Source organism: Rhincodon typus, chromosome 14 (genome assembly GCF_021869965.1).
Source record: "Rhincodon typus isolate 14 chromosome 14, sRhiTyp1.1, whole genome shotgun sequence".
Classification (NCBI taxonomy): Eukaryota; Metazoa; Chordata; class Chondrichthyes; order Orectolobiformes; family Rhincodontidae; genus Rhincodon; species Rhincodon typus.
Window position 1 is genome coordinate 47121614 of NC_063345.1, and position 25000 is coordinate 47146613.

The window sequence follows — 25000 nt, forward strand, 5'->3', positions numbered from 1 at the left end:
ATTGACTGGCTGTTTGTTGACTTAAACTAGTTTAATTCCTTCCGCCATTTCAGGATTGAGGTCAAAACATGTCTTCATACTGAAGATTGAGAATTTTTGACTGTGAAACGCATTCAGGTTGTCTACTATCTGATGCTCCAAGTGTTCCACTTGCTTGTGTAATAAGAGTCTCTTGTCTTCAACAAAATGTAGGTTATTGCATGTCAGCAACTAAGTACAAGTTACATTGATATTACAGAGACAATGCGAAGGACCTCGATAGTAGGTCTTACTCCTTTGAAATCCTAAGCTGCTTTACCCACCAAGTCTGTATGATATTATATTAGGTGGTGCTTTAAGGCATTCCTCAGGCTTAACCCTTTCAGACTCTTAAAGCCATTAATCAAAACCAAACATCTCGTGACCTGAAAATTATTGTCACATTGTTAGGAAAATCATTAGAATTAGTTCATTAAATCAACTTGCTTTCAAGTTCAAGGAATGATAAATACTTCATTTTCTTTAAAATGAATACTTATTCAATCACTTTATTGTTACTAATCTCCTATTTTGTTTAATGCCCAACTGGTCCACCCAAGTTCATGAGTGCTCATGTTCTCAATTACTTGTGTGTGCTGTAGCATTTGCACCTGCATGGAGGCACTAAGCAAATGGCATTTGTTTGGTAGAAAGAACAAAATAGACAGTAAAACATAGCAAATAAAATCAAAAAATGTAATTCCTCAATGTAAGAATTCTAAAATTAAAGAGTACTACAAAGTATAGATAGCTTCTGATCAAAGTAATTACAATGGTGGATGAGGTGCAGTATTAAAAGTTAGAGTAAAATAGAAATGAAGAAATGGTAGTTTCCTTTAGAAAATTGTATTCACCATACATCATACAGAGTGGTGGGCGTGTGGAATGCGCTGCCGGCAGTGGTAGTGAAGTCAGATACTTTAGAGACTTTTAAATGACTCTTGGATAGGCACATGGTGGATAGTAAAATGTAGGGTATGCAGGGTAGATTGACCTTAGTAGGATAATAGGTCGGCACAACATCGTGGGCTGAAGGGCCTGTACTGTGCTGTACTGTTCTATACAATATGCAGTATAACTCTGGATTTTGCTGGCCTCGATGACATCTGCCCACAGGAATCTTGCAAACATGAGAAATGGATTTTCCTGGTCCTGGTGTAAATTTGAATACATCAGTAAGGAATTTCCAGGCACCCGACAATAGTGATGACAGTAAGCAGACAATCCATACTGAAGTATTCTCATGAACAGCAATCTAAAATGAATCATCCTTTATCACTGTTTTACAGACAACTAAATGGAGTTTGAAACATGCACATTAAAATCTGATATGAAGATATTAAAAATTAGCTTTACTCAAAGAAATCAAGTCCCAGCTTTGTACTTCAGACTCCAAGCCCCAGAAACCTGTAGAAGCTTTTGGAATAGGGTGCATTTAAACTCATGCAGTTACAAGTAGTGTGCACATGAACAAAACTAAACTTTTTTTTTTGTAAATAGTTCAAACAAAAAAAATCTTTTTTTTTGAAAAGAAGAATTCTTAGTGTTTTCTACTACGACAATGGAGAAATAGATAATGTACTGGATGTTATAACTATTGATGTTAATTGAGAGGCTCAGGATTTTTAATTAGAATATTAAGAGCATGCTAAAAGGATGGCGCTCACTGATTGGCCAGGACCCCAAACAAAGTGTTCAATTCAGTCAGACAACCAAACTAAATCTGTCTTTCAGATGCTTATCAGCCATTGCCAGAAAAATAGTTTGGACTTTTCCTGCAATATGAATTCAATAGTTTGGAGAAACAAAACGGAGGTGGTACAAAGTTACCATTAATAGCAGGATTTAAGAACTGAGACCCACAGAACATAGTTATTATAAATAGATAAGTTGATAGGAAGCATATCATAATTATAATACTCAAAACAAATATTTAACATACTGCACTATACATTAGATAGGTATTGCTGTACAACATTTCCCATTCTAAGTGACCGTGTTTTCAGTTCCAATATCAGGCAAGGACTTGGCGTCCATTCACAAAGAAAGAATATACACATGAACACTACTCTAGCAACAGTGTGTCAGCAGGCAGATAATTAGTGATAAAGATACTTTTAACTTGGCAAGCAAGATGTTCTGTGACCATGACTGATAGGGTTTAATCTGAAAACGTCCATCTGACCAGAGGGATATTAAAATATTGGATAACCTAGAAGTTTTTCAAAATTACCTTATCAGGTGGAACACTATAGAGCTCAGGTACTAAACGTATTCCACCCTCCGCCTTAACAAGAATTCCATCCAGGACCTCTCTGTATTCTTCGATCTTTCATGAGAGAAAGAAAACAAAAAACAATGTAATGCTCAAGTCATAAATGTTCATGATAGCAGATTGAGATAAATACTGACTTTATCCATTAAAATATGTTCCTTATCCAACTGATATTTCTTCCTTTATTATGGCCCCTTGTTCTTGATCATCAATGACTGCATTGTTTGTTCTAAACTACCACTTTTTATAATGTTAAGATTTCACAATCACTTTGAAATTTGTTCTGCTCATCAGATCATAGACTCGTTTAGTGAAAACATGGCTAAAAATTAATTTTGCAAGCCAGTTTTCATATTTTTTGTATGTTCTCACACAAGGGCACTATAATGGCAAATTCATGTTGTACCCTCAGTGAAGTCCAATACCCTTCCGATAGTGTGGTTCCCAATACTGTACACAGTACTCTAACTGAGGTCTTTGTACACTCTTATGTTGGGTTCATCATTTGATTTTGGCTTTTATGTCCTACTGTTCTCATCAAACCTAGAATTTAATTGATTTTATTTTTCAATATCAAATGGAGGTGCTACTTTTGATGTTTGCAAACCTATATTTTCAAATCCTCTGATCTTCCACAGCAATTGACATAACTTCATTCATGAATCATTTTTACATTCTTTAAGTTTCCTTCTCAATGTTTGCTGCACCTGCAATTTTCCTTTATTCAACCTGTCTAATTGCTCTTACACCTCCATCCAAAGCTAGCTCCACCCCAATGTATTTCACAGTTTTACCCAAGATTAATACTACACTAACCACTTCATGGAAAAAAAAGCACTGAGCACAACTATGCTATATTGTTTATTGGCTTTAATACAAACAGAAAGTTAGTGGTAGCCCAACATGTTTACGAATTAAACAAAACAATATTCCAAAGTTACAGATATGCCAAATATGCAATGCAATAACAAGCAGGTATTTTTGGTCAGCATTTATTGAAAATTTACAGTGATCATTTCAACTGAAACCTTATGATACTTTATCAATATGGCTTTAGGTTTTCTAATCTACTGAACACAAATCAAATAAAAACTGTTAAGGGCAAGATGTCGACATTAACAGTAATGGCATTATTGCTGAACTGGACCACTTCATAAAAGATTTGTATAGTGAATTAAGTAAACAAAGAAATTGCATTTATATAGCACCATTCATTACCTCAGTATGTTCTAAAACGTTTCAATCAAATACTTCTGAAATATGATCACTGGTGCAATGTCATGAAGTACAGAAGTCAGTTTGCAAACAGAAAACTTCAGTGAGAAAATGTCTTTGAGATGTTGAAAGGGGATATTTGAGGGACAGGTTATGGCTAGGATGCCAGGGTACTATTCCAAGACAATACTTTATACCCACCTGTGAGGGTATTGGGACCTTAGTTTTACATGTAAACACTTTCAATAGTACAACAAAACATCAATTCAGCACTGAATGCCAATATAGATTCTGTTCTCAAATTTCTGTAGTTGAATTTGAACCCACAGTCTTTTGACTCAGAAGTGAAAGTGTTACCACTAAATTAAGGGAGGCACCTGCAAAGGTAACAAAATGCCCAAAATATAAATTACATTTGCTGCATCACATAACCTGACAAATCATCATATTTCAGTGGATATAAACATAAGCACAGTTTATTAGCTGCCCTAACAATTTATTGAAAAGTAAATCAAAATTTGGATATTCACATTAATTTACATTTTCCTTTACCTGCTCAGAGTTATCATTGAACAAGCCATCGAGGATCATATACGTCCAAAACAAAGGCCATTCACATTCTAGGTTCTCAAAAAACTTCAGTTCTTCAGGCTCATAATAAAGCCTTGTAGGATCCTAAACAAATCAACATGAATGTAAGCTAAGGTTATAGAAACAAACAACTTTTGGACTAAGAATGATGTGACTCAATAACAAGTGACCAAGTGTAATGTCGCAAAGCAGAAGCCAGTGATTTCATTTTCCTCAGTATCCACACAACAACCCCTGTAATGCATCAGATTGGTAAGTGGAAATTCAGTGACTCCAATAAGAACCTCCTTTTAATTGAACTATCGAGGGAGATTGCGAATTGGGAATTACTCTTTCCCTCTTCTTACAGGGGGACAATTTAATGGGCTTGGATTAGTTAACTGACCCAGTTGGAAAAGATTCCATGGTAAGGAGAAAATTCATTTTTTCTTGCTGAATGTATCAATTAATACCAAAATTATTCTGTTTGCACAGATCAATTTCAGATTCATAATAGAAACTACCCATGTAAACTTTTCATGCTATAATACATTACACCATTGCAGTGGTGCTCTCATGCCTCGGTTTTGCAAATGTCACCTTCTCAGCTAATACAACAGAGAAAGACATGCTCCAAACAACTCTATTTTATAATTTAACCACAAGTTTTCTTTTAATTATTTGTGGGAAGTGGGCATTGCTGGCTGAACTAGCGCTTATTGCCCATTCCTCATTGTCCTTGAGAAGGTAGCTTTGAGCTGCCTTAGTGAACCTCTGCAGTTTGTGTGCTGTAGGTGCAATACAACACCATTGTGTTCAGGGAGCTCCAGGAATTCAACCCAGTGAAACTGAAGGAATGGTGAGATCTTTCCAAGTCTGGACTGTGAGTGGCTTGAAGGAGAACTTGCATATGGTGGTTTTCCCATGTATCTACTACCATCTAAAATGAAGAAGGCAGCAATCATAGGTTTGGAAGGCACTCCGAGGAACCTCGGTAAATTTCTGCAGTGCATCTTACAGATCGTACACACTGTTGATACGGAGTGTCAGTGGCAGAAGGATTCTATGTTTGTGGATGTGGTGCCAATCAAGCCGGCTGCTGTGTGTTGGATGATGTTGAGTGTTGCTGGAGCTACATTGATCTGGGCAGATAGGAGCATTCCATCATACTCCTGACTTGTATCATGTAGATGGTGGACAAAATCAGTTTCTGGTAATCCCCAGAATGTTGACAGTGAGGGATTCAGCACTGGCAACACTACGGAACATTGAGGAGTGATGGCTCAAGGTCATTGCCTGACACTTTTGTGACACAAAGGTCACTTGCCACTTTTCAGACCAAAGTATTGTCCAGGCCTTACTGAAGCAGTCTATCTCCAAATTGGTATCTGAAGAGTCAGGATTGGTGCTGATTTGTGCAATCAGTGGACATCCCAACTTACTGAGGAATAAAGAGAAGGTCATTGATGAATCCCGTGAAGATGGCTGGGCGAAGACACTACCCTGAGGATCTCCTATAAAAGATGTCCTACAGTTCAAATGACTAACTTGCAACAACCACAACCATCTTCCTTCGTGCTTGGTATGACTTGAACCAGGAGAATTTACTCAGGTTTCTGTTGACTATAGTTTTGCTAGGCGCCCTTGATGCCACATTGTCAAAATGCGGTCTTGATGTCAAGTGCAATCAGTCAATCTCATTTTACCTCTGCAGGTCAGTTCTTTTGACCATGTTTGAACCAAGGCTGCAACAAGGTCAGGATTTCAGTGGCCCTTCTGAAACCCAAAGTTCAACAAGCATGTTACTGTGATAGCACTTTTGCAAACCTCTAACATCACTTTATTGATAATTGAGAGTAGATTGATGGCTTCGTAATTGGCTGGGATGGATTGGCTCTTCTTTTTGTGTACGGGACATACCTGGGCAATTTTCCACATTGACATCCGCGTGACAGTGTAGTAGGATAATAAAAATAAGGAAAAATGTACAACTGTAAAATGGCAAGTGACTACCGGTGACTGAAGAAGTGAATTATTCTATACCCTCTATAACATTACACATGTATAAAATATGAATGTAAAATACTTTCATCATGATAAAAAATCTTATTCTTTTTATAAAGTTTATGGCAATGAAACATCTGTGTATGTCTTCATCTTTATTCCATTCTTTGTAAAATTGATGTAAAGAGATGATCAAGGCATTCAATTTCCTCATTTATAGTCAGTGAGCATTCTGTAAAGTGGCTTACTCGGCTTGTAGACATCACTGCTATTGGATGCCTGAAGATTCCATTGATTTGGTGACACTAAATAAACATCAATGTACATAAACTAAATGATATAATTAAATAAATTTACATCAGAAGAGGAAAATTGACATTACAGAGATTGCTGGATCTTTGTGGACAGCTGTCTTTGAGGTCAATGGTAAGTGTTGTCACTTCCCTGTTGACAACAAAATCCTGACCAATACATTTACATTTTGATATGTATGAACACGAATCACTGCGCAAGTAACTTGGTGTGAATGTGAAAGAAATAAATAGCTTTAAAATAATTCAATGAAAAGCACTATACCTCTTTTGGAGTTTTGTAGCCATCCCTAAGAAACCGGCAACAACCATAACGACCCTGATGCAATTCACAAGAGTACAATAAGGGTTAGGTGCAAGTACTTCAGGCTAACAATCAAACTGTTTCTGCCCATCAGGTGCATCACTCAACCTCCCTTTGAATATTATGCATAATTTTTGGAAGTTTTTTCATTTCTTATTTAATGCAATTGCTCTTCTGTAAATTTCAATATCAACAGTACACAGTAATTGGTTCACAACGTTCAGCAGAAAGCAATGAACTGACCCGTGATCTAAAGTTAAAAACACACCAAGTGCATATTAAGTCAAAGACCAGCAGTTTATCAATTGATTCCCACGCTGTGTGGAATTCGGTGATTTTAATATGGATAGCAAGAGCAACAAGACAAGATAGAAAGCTGCAGTGAGAAAGAGAATAAAAGTGAGATTCAGCAACCACAGAAAGAGTTCAGAGCCAAAGAAAACGAACTCAGAACTTCCAAAGCAAAGACAAAAAAATTCAAGATGTGACATCACAGGATTGTAGTCGACTTCTGGTTAGTATTGTTATTTTAGTTTTGTTCCCCAAGCCAGTGAGGCATGTCAAACTCAAATCAAAGTCTAAATTACAATACTTGTTAAATTAATAGACTAGTTAACCTGTACAACATAATCAACAAAACAAGGTTACCTAATTAAATAAACAAATAGTACAGTTGAATAGAAGCAAACCAGGATACCTCAATACAGCTTAATATGCATTTAGTTCTGTGTGATGATACAGAGATGCATCTCTCCCTGAGAAACCACAGCTATAGTCAATTCCATGGCACCATATTTAATTCATAAACGAGGTTGGGAAAGCAGTTCTTAGAGTTTCCTGTACTGTGTTAATCAGCATGCTGTAAAATAGTACATTTCCCATCTGAATTTATGGTGAACTTAAGCAAATCTGAAATGTAGTTTGAAAGACGTTTTGCAGTGTGAAATATTTTTTCTAATGTGAAGTCTGTCCAGAGATTTGCAGACCTTTGTGAAATTGTGGTATTAATCATTGCGATGTCCAGAACAGTTTAGTTATGGACAACCTTTAGCAGTTAATTGGAATATAGAGCTTTCCCAAAGAGCTCAAATTTGTAGAAATCAAATGCACTGTGACCTAGTCATAACTGCCTGCTGAAATAACTGTACAGAGGTTGGTATCTTATCATCAAGTCACATTTTATTTGTGCACAGTACACTGCATGTAGCCAGCCAGTTCAGAGTCAATCCCCAGAACCAAGGTATATTGGTCACCAGGACTTTCCTGATTGGTCTGGGTTAGCAACCCTGATCAAGGATCTCGTAGTCAACAAGATCAAACTGGTTCCAATCACTACATCCCTTTCCCCACTAAGTCTGCGGACGTAGGCCTGGTCTGTCTCTCGGAGGTTTTCTTGTGACATTTTCACCCCAGGTCCAGTTCTTCTGACACAGGCAGCATTTTCCGGACCACAGCCCAATCTCCTGTATCCGGAGCGTCTCAGGAGAGTTCCTCCTCTTCTTCCATCAGTAACAGTGTCGAGCCCATATCCATCTTAGACTCAGATTTCGTCGACACTAGACGGAGGGGGAGAACCTACAGTTTCAGACAGACCTTCTTCTAGCTGTTCTGAGGGGCCAGGTACGTTTTGCTCGTGCCCCATTTGCGAGCTAACAGCCTTCAGGTGATTCACGCGTTTATTCAGGACCATCTCACCTACCCAAACTTTGTAAGTCACAGGACCTGACCTCAAATTAACCTTACCTCGTACCGATACAGGGCCATTTCCATGGTTCCGGCACCAAACATCGTCCCCTGAATTAAATGGTCTCTCTCGCTTAGAGGTGGCACGTGGCCGGCATTGGCGTTCCAGCTGCCATTGCACACCACCCCCTCCCCCGGTCTGGAAATATCAGGTTTAAGAGCTGCGAGTCTTCTCCCCATCACAAAACTCTGCTGGAGCTATCCCTGTTGTCGTATGTGGGGTGGTCCTATAATCGAACAGGAACCAGGACAGTTTGGTATCAATTTACGCTGTAGGCTGCTTCTTTAAGCCTGCTTTCAATGTTTGGACTGCTCCTTCCACTAGACCATTGGATGATGGATGGTATGGAGCTGTCCTTACATGCTGAATGTCATTTGACTTTATGAAATATTTGAATTCCTTGCTGGTAAAAAGCGTCCCATCGTCCGTGACCAATACTTCCAGGAGACCATGTATCACAAACGATGCTCGCAGCTTCTCAATCGCCGTCTCAGAATTTGCTCAATGAACTTTATTCACGTCCAACCATTTTCAATAGGTGTCCACAACGACCATGAAAGGACCAGCACAGTCGACGTGCAACCAGGACCAGTGTTTATCTGGCCATTCCCATCAATGTGGGGGCGCTGCTGGTGGCAATTTCTGTCCTTGTTGGCACTCTGGGCACTGCCCAACCAATGCAGCTATGTCAGCATCCAACCTTAGCTGTCAGACAGAGCTTCTTGCAAGCATCTTTATCGTAGAAACCCCTGAATGACCCAGGTGGAGTTCAGCCAGTATCTGGCAGTGACCTTTACTTGGGCCAATCACTCTTACTCCCCACAGTAGTATGCCGTTCTCTATGGTTATCTCACATGGCCGAGACAGGTTTCAATTCTGGTTGAAATGGCCCTTCTGCTTCCCCCACCACCAGCAGCTGTTTTAGTTTCACTATGACAGGATCTTTTTGTATCTGCAGTCAGATATTGTAAGCGGTGCCTGGAAGTGTGTCCAGGAAGTTTAAAACCAAAACAGACTCTTCCAGGGGAGGCACCACTAGTGGAGTATCTGCTAGTGGGAGGTGGCTCAAGGCATTGCATTAGCCATTTGGTTTCCTGGACAGTGTTCTAACTTGTACGTGTATGCACTGAGAGCAAGGGCCCAACGCTGAATTCTACCAGAAGCTATGGGCGGCACAGCTTTGTCTTCCTTCAGTAGTCCTAGCAGGGGTTTGTGAGCTCTCACTATTGCAAATTCTCATCCGTAAAGGTACTGGTGGAACTTCCTCACATCAAAGATGACCACCAAACTTTGCTTCTCTGTCTGGGCATATTTGCGTTCGGCATCAGCCAAAGTCCAGGAAGCATACGCTATCAGGTGTTCTTCTCAATTGGACCACCGGTAAGCCAACACTACCCCAATACCGTAAAGGGAGACGTTGCATGTAAGCATTACCTCTTGCTTCGGATCGTAGTGGGCCAACACCGGAGATGATGATAGCTGCTTTTTCACTTCCCTAAAGGCTACTTCTTGGCTACACGACCATTTCCAAGATTGACCCTTTTTCAATAACAGGTGTAAGAGTGCCAAGATGGAGGCCAAGTTACGTATGAATTTTCCATAATATTCCTTAACCAACTCCATCAACTCTCAAAAGTTTTAGTGCCTGGTGCCTCTGGCAAAGTTAAGCCCCGTAGAACCGAAAATGCTGTGGGTCTGCAAGCAGTCAGAAGGATTACTCGCTGCTTTTCATCTGCTCCATGTCATTTGCCTGGAAAAAGTATCACATTCTTTCTGCATACTGGGCCCAGTCTTTCGACAGAAGGATCATACAAGTCAAGCTTCCCAAATAAAGGCATGATGCCAGAAATGCTTACCCCAACTCCAACATGACTGTTGCAAATGAATACTCTTCAGGCATGTACTGTTTTCTTCCATCACCACTGAAATAACTGCAGTGAGGCTGGTATCCCATTACCAAGTCATCCTTTATTTACTTACGCACAGTACACTGGCTGTGGTCAGCCAGCTCGGGGTCAGTCGCCTGAATTGAGGAGATTCTAATCCCCTGGTGTTAGATCGGTCAGCCAAGGCTTTCCTGATTGGCCCAGGTTAACAACCTCAATCAAGGATCTCATGGTCAAACAGAACCAGCTGGTTCCAATCATTACACCTGCTTTATGTATAATTTATGTCAATCTATTTAGTCTTGGTAATGTTTTACGTTGCAGTCTTGCAATTGTCAATTTACTGAGTTACATCAGTAATTAAGAAAGGCATCTCTTTAAATGACTGCGTTTAAATTTCCTCATCATTACAATGCTTCTAGCTGATTCTTCCACTTTCCAATCCTAACATCAGAACTTCTCCTCGAAAGCAGAGTAAATGTGAAGATCTTAATTGGATAATTTTGGCGACAAAAAAATTCTCATTGAGTGCAACTGTAGCTTGAGTACAAGAATGCTGATGAAGTCAAGTTTGTTTCACTTAGGAATCTCTCAGAATCAATCTCTATTCTGGAATTAATTAGCCAATTTCAGCCAGGATGGTGATAGTACATTTACCCAAGAATGTCCCCAGTCAAGATTGCTAATGTCAATACTTCAATGAATGTGCAAGAGAAAATATTACATCAAGTTGAAACATACCTCATTATCACTCAGTACATAGGCACAAACTTTCAAGAATATGGAAGAACAGCCAAACAGATTGCTATCAGAAAGCTGCATGCTTAGAATTGTATTTCAGCACAAGTTAGTTTTAACTGAAGAGAAGAACAAATTGGAGAAAAGACTTACCTGTAGTTTTGTAATGATCTCTTGTTTAGTTAACTCTACCAAATCAATATTCTCTACTGCAAAAGCTGGGTAGGAAATGACTGAGAGGAGACCAGCATCAATCTCTTTGGATGTTGATGCCCTAGGTAACATTGAATGTAGAATAGACTGAAATAAAATGCACATATATTTTCATGAGCAAAAAAATTAAAACAATTATTTTATGCATGGAAATGCATAACAACCATATCATTACTTAGTGTGGTCCCAGGTACACAATATGCAATTATCACATGGGTCCTACCGCACTTTAAATCAAACAGCTGTACACTTATTGCTATGAATAACACTTCAACAGTGAAAGTAATATAGCTCATAACAGAGTCAAGGAAAATATTAAAAACCTTATTGATATTGACTTAATGATTTCAAGCGATTAATGGAGTTTTATATGCTTTGGCTCAGTGATAGCACTCTCACCTCAGTGTAAGAATCTTGGCTCAAGTCTCACTCAGAGACTCGAGTGAAAAATCTAGATGAAACCTGACTGCAGTGTTGAGGGAGGCCTGCAGTTCCCATCTTTCAAACAAGATGCTAAACCAATGACCCTCTGACCACCAGATGAATGTAAAACAATAGAGCTATTCAAAGATGAGCAGTGGAGTTCTACCAAGATTCTAGCCAAAGCTTATCCCTCAAACCACATCAACAAAAGGGTTATTTGTTTTTAAAAGTGATATTTGTAGGACCTTGATATATGCAATTAGCACTACAGTGGTTCTTAATTGTTTGTGGGTTATCCTGAAGTTTTCAAAGATGTTGCATAATTGCTAGTTCTTTCGTTATTTTCTTTACCCTCATTTTATAAAAGTTAAGAAGCAAGTATGTTTTTTATGACCCAAATCTTTCATTCTCAGTTTTCACTTTGTTGGATCCCCAATTCCCATGACAGATTTGCTTAATGTGTGCATTCTTCATTTATTCTTTCTCCTTAAACACTAATCATAAGTATTTGTGGAAAGGATATTTTTCCTTTTTTTTTTTTAAACAGTAAATCTTTATTTTTTTACAGAGGCAGTCAGTGGTGCAGCACTATGTAGAATAATTCTTCCCAATGCACAGCTTGCAATAACTAATACCTCAACATTTGATCCTTTATCCTAGCCCATTTCTATTTGGTTGTTTAGATGACCTCAGTCACAAAATTCAAGGTCAACACCTCCAAAGAGATTCTTATGATGCAATGGTCACATCCCCTCCTCTTGGCAAAGAGGCCCAGGTTCATGTCCCACCTGTTTCAGACATGTATAATAACATCGCTGAGCAGGTTGATCAGAAAATATTTAAAATCACTTCAAAAGCATCACCCTCTAACACTTGCATTAAACAGCAGTTTTGTGTTGTGAACACGGTCTTCCAAAAGGCATTTCATAAACTGCTAAACAATAGTTCTAACGTTGCTCACAAGCCTGTTGAAATGCACTGTACATTATAGGATACAAAACTGACTGAGTTACAAGAAACAGTTTGCTATGGAGACTGCTATGCTGGAGATTCTGCGGGGTCCCCAAGCACAACTACCATCCAAGTTTTAAAAATGATTATCTGGCCATTAGAAAATGTAGACCAATGCTCATATTAGTTTGCAACATGTATGACCCAGATGCTGAATATATAATAAATATATTTACATATGCACATTAATATTGTACACAAAATATTTGATAATTAATATTTTCTATTAATCATATATTCTAACATTAAATTTTTCCCATAATACAGCTCACAATGGATGAAGAAAAAAAGTGGCTGATTTTAACAGTTCATGGTTTATACCAAAAAGTGTATTGCAGTGGTGAAAAACAATTTTGAACATTTAATGTCTAGATGGATGGCTATAAATTTAAGCTAACATATATGCCTTACGTACTTCAAACATGGCATACACAAACCTTGGGATGTAAGGCTAAATCTCATACCTTGATATGATTATAATTTTACTAACTATATTAAAGTTTTGCTAGAATACATTGCAGTCACAGCACCAGCTGAAATGCACCATCTTTCTTTAGATCTTACTTCACAGAGCTGTACTTCATCTGTTAGGACATGGATAACTGATTTGGGGCCTCCATTAGCTCCAAAGAGGTTCAATTCATCAAGTGCTTCGAGAGCTGCCTGTGATAAGAAATATCAGTTTTACTTTCAGACCTCACTTAAAACAAGTTGTTTTTTTAAAAATTGAGAAAGCTGTTATGTTTTTATCCTTATAGTCTTACTTCAGCTCTAAAGAAGTTTGGTGAGACCATACCTGGAGTACTGTGCGCAGTTTAAGTCTATTTATCGAAAAGATATATGTGCTTTAGAGAAAGTGCAGCAAAAGTTCACCAGACTAATTCTTGGGATTGGCAAGTGTGCCGTACAAGGAGCGATTGAGTCAATTGGGCCTGCATGCACTTCAGTTTAGACCAAGAGGGGATGTCATTGAAACATGAAATTCTGATGGAGCTGCACAGACTGAATTCAGGGATGATGTTTCTCCTGTCTGGGAACAAGGTCACAGGATACTGGCTGAGCCATTACGGAGAGTGAAGAGATGAAGAGATACCTCTTCATTTAGGGTGATGAACCTTTGGAATTGTCTACCATAGAAGGGCTTGGAATATGTATAAAAATGGATAGATTTCCAGATACTAAAGATAGTGAGGGATGCGAGGAGAGGGTGGGAGTATGATGTTCAGATAAAGGATCAGCCGTGATGTTAAACGGCAGAGCAGGCTTGATAGACCAGCTTGCTTTTGCTCCTATTTTTAATGCTTCTATCTTAAACTTCTTTCACTGGCCACAGTTGATTTACCTTTCCCTTGGAGTCTGTGTGCCTTAGATGAGATGTATATCTGTTATAGACCATGGTGGATTTAAATACTAGCCACATATAATTCACTATAATCTGTGTTTTAGTGTACTATTTGTCCCAAACTCAAGAACAGCAAAGGATTCTATTCCCTTCCACGCAAATTACAGCCTTTTAAAAACTAGACAGATAGTGTAAACTGATAGCGAGAATCTGTGCACACAAAGAATTTGGCTGTGCCATGTGTCACATTGAATCCTTGCAATAAACAAAGGAAGGTGACTTTCATTCCAGAAGCTTGGGTCAGATTCAAGTCCAAGTTCGAAAATATGTCAACACACTGGAACGTCCAGTCACACTGCTTTGCCACTCCACTCTCAAGTATTTAAAAACATAATTTAACACTTACTTTGGCTATACCTACAGAACTGGCATTGAGCTCCGGAATTCCTCTGTTTGTCTTGTCACCACGCTCCCACATGCCATAATCCTGCCAAATTCAAAAAAAAAAGGAAATGTGAGTAACGGATTTAATCACCACATGGGCCAAGTACTGTAATTCCCTTCCCAGAAAAGGGGAGCCTAAACTGATTACAGTTCATTTTTGGGTATGTCACAGATAGCACATTTCCAGCATGCAACTAAATTGGGAGGCCAACGATCAACTGAAAAAGCCGCACAAATTTAGCAGTAGCTCATTTTAAATTTGTAAAATATTGCTAAAATGTTTAAGTTTCTTTTCACTGTTACCAAAGCTGGGGAAACCACATTCTCTCATGACTTTGAGGCAAAACATAGGCTCGTGGAATTGTGAATATCAACCTATACATTGCTGCATTGTACATAACTGCAGTGTACAGCACTCAATAGTAACAAAGGGAAACATGCCCCTGAAAGCCCCCAGAAAATGCCAGGGGAGTATTCAACCATGGACATGACCAATGCAAGAAAACCTATCCCTGATAATTACACTTGGCCATAAGCAACTCCTCCAATCACACAGGCTGCTTCATTCCCATTCTTGCTGCTGATAGGATCACTATTATGATTGGAGGAACCACCAGCAGTTAGGAAAGCAAGAGATTTGCCAAGGGAATCTTTCTCCAGTAACTGCAGTATCATACTGGAGCCAGGAAATAACTGCCTTTTGCCAATGCGAGGAGGGAGCTATGTTTTGCTGGGTCTATGATGAGTGTCCTACAGGGAATTTGAGGGAGAGGAATAAAGGAGAAGCATAAGAGAGGAAATGTTGGGGTGGGGGTGTGCAGGGGAAATATGGGGGAAGAGAGAGTTAACAAAGTTGGTGTCAAAGAGGAAGGCTGCAAGGAGGCGGAGGAAGAGGAAGAGGAAGAGGAAGAGGAAGAGGAAGAGGAAGAGGAAGAAAAAAAGGGCGAAAGAGACAGATTCTGTAAAATGTGGGATGGGGGAAGGAGGGAGCCTGCAATGAGAGGCTGATGCATGCTGTTGAGGTTGGGAGATGACTGAGGGAAATACGACCACTTTAATTCTCTCAATAAAAGAATATTCAGCTAAAAGTGAGAATGGAAAATATGAAAAGATTGAGATTTGAGTTGAAGTAAAAAGAAGTAATAATTGGTTAAATGTTCCATTTGTGCATATGCAACAGGAATGCATTAGCTGCAAACCTCACCAATTTGCACAAGTAGTTTTTTTTTTAAAAATGTAATGTGCAGCTATTTTGAACTTCTGTTGCTACCTTGCACCTGTTGTCTTGCGCCGATTTAAATAATGTGGTATCGAGAAAACTAATACTTTCCTTGCAAGTTGGGACCAAGGTTAATGGAGGGTTGATAACTGAAATATTGATCAATTCTAATTCCGCTTCAATGCAAGTCCAAATACCATACGTCAACACAAATACCGAAGGTATCATTACTATGTGGGTGCATCACCTGATAAATGAGTTGATCAGAATGAGAATGGAATCTTTGAAAACCAAAAAGCAGCCCCCAAAAATCAAGAGACAGCCCTCAAGAAAATCTCAGGAACTCTGGAAAATAAAATTATTTTGATGCCTAGCAGTGACATATACCTTGTGCCAAAGTTTTAATAAAAGCAAGCATATAAAAAAAGCAGAGAATAGCTACTAAACATCATCTTTAAATCTGTCCTATAAAATTTAGGAATAACCACAATTATCTTTGCCCATGACATAGTAAGATTAAAGCAGACATTCAGAATATCTGGTACTCACTGCAACTTTATAAGCCACTTCTATATAAAACACAAGATTTTGTATAAAATTCACTTCATCCAGAGTGAAAATTATATGAAGCCCTAGGGAGAAAAAACACTCATCATTAATGCTTTCAATTTGAACATTAAATAATCAGTTGCATCAATTTATGATTACTTAAGTTAATCTCAGCTTTTTTTTTTTTTTTCGGTGGGGGGTGGTGGTTTTGTGATGCAGTAGCAGTGTCCCTACTTCTGAGCCAAGAGGCCCAGGTTCAAGTCCTACTTGCTTCAAAGATGTAACATCTCTGAACAGATTGAGTAAAAAAAATTAAACTCAGCTTTTATTATATCTGAAACACACAACTTTTACTAGTACTTGAGATTGAATTCTATTTCTATCAATTCTCCTGGAAAACTGAATAGTGACATTTAAAAAAAAACATTTACCATGGTATGTAATTCAACACTTACCATTTATGCAAAGATATTAACAAACCTTTGGAAAACATTTCAAGTATAGTGATGTAATTGACTGGAAATATTTAAACACCACAAATTAAAACAAAATATAGCTATAGATAGTTGGAATAATGCAAAAAAAGCTTCTCCAGGATCTCTAATGCTGGGACTGTGTGAGTGTGATAGAGGAAATTACTCAAAACACATAATGGGGTCAAGTTATTCAGGTTTCATATTCCACGCTACCAAATTTCTTGTCTCAAAAACAGCAAAGAATTAAAACAAATAATTAAACAAATTAAAACAAATCACCAGGAGCTGTGTCACACCTTGGAAGAGTTTACATCTTAACAGTATGATTAGAACCCAGGTTATGAATGACGTATTGGCTCAGTCAGAGGAGCACAAGGTATCAAACGAAAATCTGTATAGTCATAAGAGAGAGGGAGATAAAGGAAAACTTTCCTTCCCGCTTTAAATAAAAAAAAACAATATGATTTGTGTACTCTTGATATCAATAAAGCCATCAAGATACTCAAAGGACAGATCCACATCAACCACATTCACACAATATCAAGAATGAAGAAATCACACAGAAACTGTAAAGTTTTTGAAAGTTTTACCATATGTAAGTTTACAGTCTGTCAACCTTAACTTCAAGTGAAGTAAATCTGATTTGTAGCACAAGAGTTTTCAATACTGTACATTTGCATTACAAATACTTTTGCCAAGGAAAATGATCAACTTTTTAAAAAGTCACATTTCAGATCAAAAACTAAAAAGATGTAACACCATCCGGAAGTTTTCCTGTCTATTCATAGACTTGCAGACTGCACAAAAATGGAAAATCATAATCAATATGGTCAGTAACATAAAATGAGTGAAACACAGAAAACCGAGCTGTCTGAGATAACAAGGCGTAGAGCTGGATGAACACAGCAGGCCAAGCAGCATCAGAAGAGCAGGAAGGCTGACATTTCGGGCCTAGACCGTTCTTCAGAAACAGAACTGTCTGCTCCTCAGGCACTGTTTTCATTGTTCTCATTATTCCAACTGTGGAAAAATCATAAATGTTGACCTACACTGTCTGTCTCTTTTTGCGCTGGCGTGATGCAATGTAATGAGGTAACACTGTAACACAAAGAGAATAGAACTAGATTTATCCAGAATACTGAGAAATTTAGGAGCACATGGAGCAAACAGGATTATAACGATAATGGACCTAAGGTGACCTCAGAACCCATCAGCAAAAAGTGCTGAAAACTTACCTGCTGCTAACATAAGGGTTACTGAATCCATCGGGGATGGCGGATACAAGAAACTAAAGGACCAGAGTTTGGGTGGTGACTATGGGAACCTAGAGTTCAGAATGATGAGGAAATTCAGAGGTGACGGTGATCAGTTCCTCTAACACGAGTTCAAGAGGAGCACATCTACTTATTTCAACTCCACATCCAGCTATGTTATTTTGGTTATAATTAAGAACAGGTAATCTTACCAATGGGAGCTTAAACAAGAGTTAGACCCTTTGCATATACAAATAAGATAGGGGTCTAACACCTATTTGAGGTCCCCTCAAAAAGTGGTCAAGCATGGGTACAGGACATCTCTCAATTGCCCGAATAGTACGACAGCTAGTTCTCTTCTGTCCAAAAACACCAGAATAGTGCCTGAAAACTGTACTGCAGAACCAATTGAAAACAACCACAGAATTATTAGAAGTTATTAATTAGGCCTGCTCAGGAAAGCAATATCATTCCTTTAATGTAATGAGGCAAATAGAGTAGAGAGGAAGGGTGCTGTGATACTGTTTTGTTGTCAGAGGCCCCAATCTGAACTGAAATAAACAACCATTCAAGAATGAGGCAATGTAGGAAATCAGAATTAAGAGTTAGAATTCAATGTTAGTCGAAACCAAGTATATGAATAAAGTAAGTTCAAACAATATATAAAGAATTGATGCCAAACAACTAACTGCATAAATTACTGGGAAATGCAATTGTCAGAAAGCTTTAAGAGGCGAACCAGAATCATCACCAAAAAGTGGAGAATTGGCTAGCAACGTGACAATGTTTCAGAGCAACTTTGGTTAGTTCTTCTTACCTGAAGCAGTCATTTGTGCAAGAAAAAGCAAGAAGATGGAGGTAGCATCAATTTGTAGGTGACCCCACTGATCATCTTGAACCACTGTAGCACACGTTCCAGTGTTATACTTAGCATGAAGGGCATCTTGTGGACTCTGGGTGTACTTGAATTTTTCAACTTTATTTATCTATGTACATAAAAGAATTTCATTATCATGAGAAATCAACTGCAGATCAGTCAATCTTAATACCCTGCACTAACCCCTTAAAACTTTACAGGAAAAAGTTTACGGTCTGCCTAGTTGACAGCTACAGTGCCTAAGACAAGTCAAAATTGGTCTAAACACAAGCATAATTGTAACAGATAGTCAGCTGGTAGTGAGGAAAATATTTAGATAGGTTCACGCACCTGACCACAATATGCTGACTCTTAAATAAGTATTGCGTGAACACCAGGTAAGAATCAGATTTCAAGTTAAAACCTCCTCATTGTTAAAAGGTCTGGCTAACCTTTATGTCATTCCAAACATAAAGAATAACTATTTGCACAAGTTAACGACATACTTTTGTGATCACAGAACAATATAACAGTCTGTTGTTAGGGGAAGTCAAGGGAAAACTGATGTCCTATTATACTGCATAGTTAATTACTTCTCCAAGTTATTATACCATGCTGCTACTTCTTACCTCTTACCATTCCACCAATTAGTCTCCAAATTCAAAATGAGGATTCAGTTTTAAAGTCATACTTGTTAAGCTATTTTACACAGAACACAAAAACTCCACTGATTTCATAAAAGGGTGGGTTTATTTTGTTTAAGTTTAACTATGCATTCTGTTTATGCTGGAAGGAACAATATCAAGATAGAATAGTTTGAAGCGATAAAATGTGACTAATTACTTTGCAAGCAAAAAATCTGATGTGAAATCTGAAATGGTCTCATACCTGTCTCATCATACAGTGTAGCAACCCTCGCATCAGTTTCACCACACTCTGGAAGATGAAATAAAAACCAGTACATGTTTACATGGAGTCAGCAATTCCTACCAGGCCATAACCCTCCAGTAGCCCTTTTCTGGCACTGCTGTACCCACCTCAGCTTTCACATGACATTTTCAAACTTCAAAGATGACACTGTTCAGAGATTAAGTTACAACTACTTTGGCAGATCCAATATAGAGGAACTTTAGCTTGGAAAGTATAGTAAGGAAATAAACAAATGAAGATTCTTAACTTTTACTTTAAAATAAATTAATAACAACAAAAATATTCAGCATGCAAATTTTTTTTTGCTCCATCTTAAATTATGTTTTTCTCTATTTTACATGCAGTGTGCTTCCACTCAAATCACTCATTAACTTGGAGATTCTTTCACTTAAGCCATCATCACTAGTAAAAAGTGAAATTGTAGGTGTGGTGAGGGGCAATTTCACATATTACTGCAGACATATCTCTTTTTTTCATTGCTGGATCCTGTTCAGGATGCTTTAACAGTTTTCAAAAGTTTCATACAAGCAGGCTTTCTTTGATTGAACCCAGACCATAACCTGTTTGTTTAGGCACAGGATGTATCACAGTTGACACAAAGCAAATTTTGTACTCTCACAAATGCAATTTCCAGGAGACATCATTAGGTGGTCATCTGGAAGGATCGTAGTGATTCTTCTTCATCCTATAGATGCCAAGGCCAACTGTGGATCCCTTATCACCATTGCTGAGACCAGATAATTCAGCATTGACCATACAACAAAATTGGAATCTTGCAGATTGGTTACATTTATTTCCAGAAAATGAAATATACTTATTCTTTGACTCAAACAAGGTACTTCATGATTGGAAACATGTTCATGATTTCCTCATTCAGCAGCGTACATCAGTCCAAGATGTAGTTATTCTATTAGCCATTGAACAGCCAGAGTCTGGTTGTGTTTTCTTCATTGTTATTCAGCCTACATGAGTAGGTCTTTTCCTCAAAAGTCCATTAACAGTAACAAGCTTCTACTCTCCACACGTCTAGCAGACCATTGATTAAAACAACTCATTACTGAAATACAAAGATTGACATATATGAAAGCTGAGATTTTAGCTTAAAAGTGAATTGGAATAACAGAATTAAGACAAGGAAACCTTCATCTGACAGAACTTTGAATAACACTCAAGAGCAGTTAACTTATGAAAGAAATACCATGCCACTTCAGTGAACAAGAATTTGGTGGAGGCAATAAAAGTTATAAACTAATTTATCAAGTAAATAGAAGGTTATGTCCTAAGATTGGAGTATATGAAAGTAATCTAGGTGAGCTTTCTATGTGGAAGGTAGAATTACTGACTTATCAATTATTACCTCTTCTATCATTTCATTACTGGTAGGAGTAGAAGAAACCTTTTTCTTAAATGTTACAACTTTATGGGTACTCCCAGGAGCACAGCCCTACCTCCCAACCTCTATTCCAACTCTGTGTAATAAGAGCTATCAATTATGTTCAGCTACTCACCTGCTCAAGCTCATAAGCCTTTGCTTTATCCTCATCTCGGTCAGCATTTTTGCGATAGGCCATTCCAAGGCCCCATACTGCCAGGATGCTGTATACATTATCACGAACCCAAGCATCTTGCTGTTCAGGGCTAGCAGGCAGTAATCCAGTTACAGTATTCTACAAAACAAAAGGATCCGATTACAAATAATCAACTTTAAGTGACACTGCAATAAATTCACATCAGTTTTATAGAAAGATCAAAGCTCTATTGTGAAATGACATACGGATACTTCATTTTACAAGTTTGCTTTCTATTGGAGGGTTATGAGTATTTGGAATTCTCTTCTCCAATGAGCGATAGAAGTGGGGTTATTGAATATTTTTAAGCAGAGGCACATAAATTTCTGCCAAACAAGGAAGTCCGTGGTTATCAAAGGCAAGCAACAATGTGGAATTAACGCTTCAGCTCAGTGATGACTTTGCTAAATGTCACAGCAAGCGAATTCCTCCTCCTAATTCATACATTTCTATATTCACTATTACTGCAGTGTAATTTCACTTTCTAAATATTGACACACTAAATATTGCAGATGTTTACACAATGCCAGCAACATCAATTGCAGCATACTATATTTATCATGTATCAACGTCTGCCAAGCACAAAACTATTGCCTTGATGCTAATTACACAAGTATATAATGTACTGAAACAGAAATAATATGTAATTTACAGAAGAGCATAACATTGTAACACAAAGCATTAGCAAAGGTAAGCAGTATGTTTAGCTTGGAACAATTTTCAGGCAATATTCTAAGGCATGGCTACTAAATGCACAATGTCAGTATGATTAGAGATTAGAAAATTCATTTTCAAAATCAGAATGCATTTGTACTTATAGTATTTATGGAAGTGTAAAAATAGTGAGCCTGAGCCCAACAGCAATCCTCCATTCACACTGCTAGTGCTAATATCTAGGCTTGAAATTTTCAAGTTAGGGGCAACTGGAAATGCAGGAGCAAATAGGAGCAATTTTCCAGGCCTCTTCCTATTCTCGGGTCGGTCGGCATGATACAAATGCAGACCCAAGAATAAGAGGAGGTCTGGAAAGAAGGGAAGTTCATTAGCTTCAAAACAAAACTATTTTACCTTCATAATCTATACAACAGGGGTATTCTCACACTATCACCATCATATTGTTTGCACACTATTATTTTCTTATACAATGATCAATTCTCTTTGTGGACTATTCATCTGATTGCTCTTTAGAGGCATATTAAAAACCATAAGTGATTACTTTTCTAACTACGCAGACAGTAATTCTATTGACATCTGCAGTCTGATTCTGGAAAAACAGTTTTGCATTTCAAATCTCTGAACTTGGTGAATTTAGTACTCTTACCTTTAAATATTGCCTGTTAGACAATTTTCCAAAGTTAAATGGACGACTCACCTTATTTATACTTAGCATGTAATGTGGCAAAACCATCCGAGTTTTGTAAGGAGGACAGTGCATCAATAATCCATCATGCATATACACAATTAACAGTCAAAATTGCTAGCTACTGATAAGAAACAGGGAAATTGGTTCATTCTTTATTTTCCTGAGTTATCCAGTGGCCTTCAGCCCAGATACAATCCTCCCTGCACACAGCTAGCACTGAAAACTGGGTTTGGAAGTCTCACTTTGGGTGCTGTTAGAGATCCAGGAGCAAATTGTGCCCAAAATCTGGTTTCAAAACCGGTGTGTTTGTTCCCTCAAGCTTATGCCAAATTCATTTGAACATCAATTTAATCAAGCAGATTTTAAAGCCTTTTTAGAATTTTGCTTTAAAATCATTTCTTGAAACTTAATTCCTTCAACATTTTTGATTTTTAAAATTAAAAATACCTTCACAATGTGGACTGAATGTCACATTGTGATTAAATGGTGTATAAAGGACTATCACAAAAGAACAAACCCATAACATACGTCAGAGCTTTGGTTTTCACACACGCTTTCACAGATAGCTTTTTATAAGATTAAAGCTTGATAATTCAAAAACTTTCTTTTGTTGAATTACATTGTATTTACAACACAGAAAGACTACAGCTGACATTTTAAGATTAAAATGATACTAACTGAGATGCAGAGATGCTATCACAGTTTGAACTGACATGATCTTCATTGGATATTGAATTACGTATTACATTGGATATTTCACTGCACGTTATAGTACAGAAGAATGACAGACAATGTCTACAATGATAGTTCCATTGTTACCAATTATATTGTGGAAGAATTTGTTTAGCAGCCAATTACTATCAGAGGTGATTAATGAGATGAAATTTTACATGTAGCTTTGATTAATGAGCCATTAGTTCAAGTAATGACTATGTTTATTCCTCTTCTTCCTTCCTCGGGAATTTGAAGATAGAGTAAAACCTGCACACTCAGTACACACTAAGAGAAGTGGAGGAAGTAAGAGGGAAATTCGTCCGAATGTAGCTCAAAAACCTAAAATCAATATGGCAAAACTGCTATTTACATAGTTTGCAGCATATTCCTGCAAATTCACCTCCAAAGTAAGCCAAGGTTGGTTCCCAGAAACTTTCCAAAATTTCAGAAGTCTTTAATGCATCACAATAGACTTAGACATGTCCCTGATGTTAAATATATTTCATTCATACAGGTGATGAATGTCTCAGGCAATATCAGGATTTATCACCCATCCTTAAGAAGATGGTGGTGAGCTGCTTTGTAGAACTGATATGGTTCTTGTGGTGCAGGTACACCCAGTGATATTAAGGAGGGAAGCACAGCAATAATGTAGGATCAGTGGGCGATATTGTTGGAAGTCGGGATATTGTGGAAATTGGAAGTGAAATTGCAGCTGGCAGTTTTCTCATGGACCTGCTGCCCTTGTTTTTGATTTTTGGTAAAGGCCATGGGTTTGAAAGGAACTGTAGAATAAATATTGGTGAGTTGTTGCAATGCAGGTGTACATGGTACTGCAGTCATGCTGAGTGAGAAGAAAGGAGTGAGTATTTAAAGTGGTGGATGTGGTGTCTATTAAGTAGGCTGTTTTGCCCTGGATGGTGTAAAGCTTCAAGTATTATTGAAGCTGCACTCATCCAGGCAAGTAGACTTCTATCACATTCTTGACTTGTATATTGAAGGTGGCTAAAGCTTTGGGAAGTCAGGAAATATCTGAATACCCAGCCCTTTTGTATTGTAGCCATAGTATTTACATGGCCAGTGCAATTAAGTTCTGATCAATACTAACCTTCAGAATATCGATGGAGGAGAATTCAGCAATCGTAAATCTGTTACAAGTCAAGAAGAGCAATTCTCTCTTCTTGGACATAGTCACTGCCTGCTACTTGCTAGGCACAAATGTTACTTGTCACATGAGAGTTTAAGTTTTTTTATCCTAAAAGCAAAAACTTAATAAAGTAATTTATTGGTCTATATCCACGTGAACAGGCTATTTCAACTGGCTAGATTTATAAAAATTAAGGTTCACGGATCAATGCTTTTCAAAATACATTTGAAATAAGTTGTATGCTCATCTGGTAATTACTGATTAACTGTAACTGTCTTAAAATGAACTGGGCAAGGTTCGACCATGGCAAGCATCAACAAATACAAAGGTAGTGGGATACTAGTTAGTAGATTATGGCCTCTGTGGTAGTCTGAACTCATTTGGATCACTTTAGAGTCATACCATTCTGTCTTTTCCTGTTACCTTT

General features: G+C 37.9%; 1 protein-coding gene across 1 annotated transcript; it reads right to left on the reverse strand.

The window, feature by feature from the left end:
- Positions 1-21: 21 nt before the first annotated feature.
- On the reverse strand, positions 22-24615 carry LOC125484864 (phosphorylase b kinase regulatory subunit alpha, skeletal muscle isoform-like). The gene is made up of 12 exons (XM_048605330.1): positions 24535-24615; positions 21290-21448; positions 19740-19787; positions 18813-18981; positions 16267-16349; positions 14461-14541; positions 13277-13375; positions 11219-11365; positions 6659-6712; positions 4061-4183; positions 2252-2347; positions 22-210 (listed from the first exon to the last, which is right to left on the reverse strand). Exons 1-12 carry the CDS (start codon positions 24613-24615, stop codon positions 22-24), a joined length of 1329 nt encoding a protein of 442 aa, XP_048461287.1.
- Between the last annotated feature and the right edge of the window lie 385 nt (positions 24616-25000).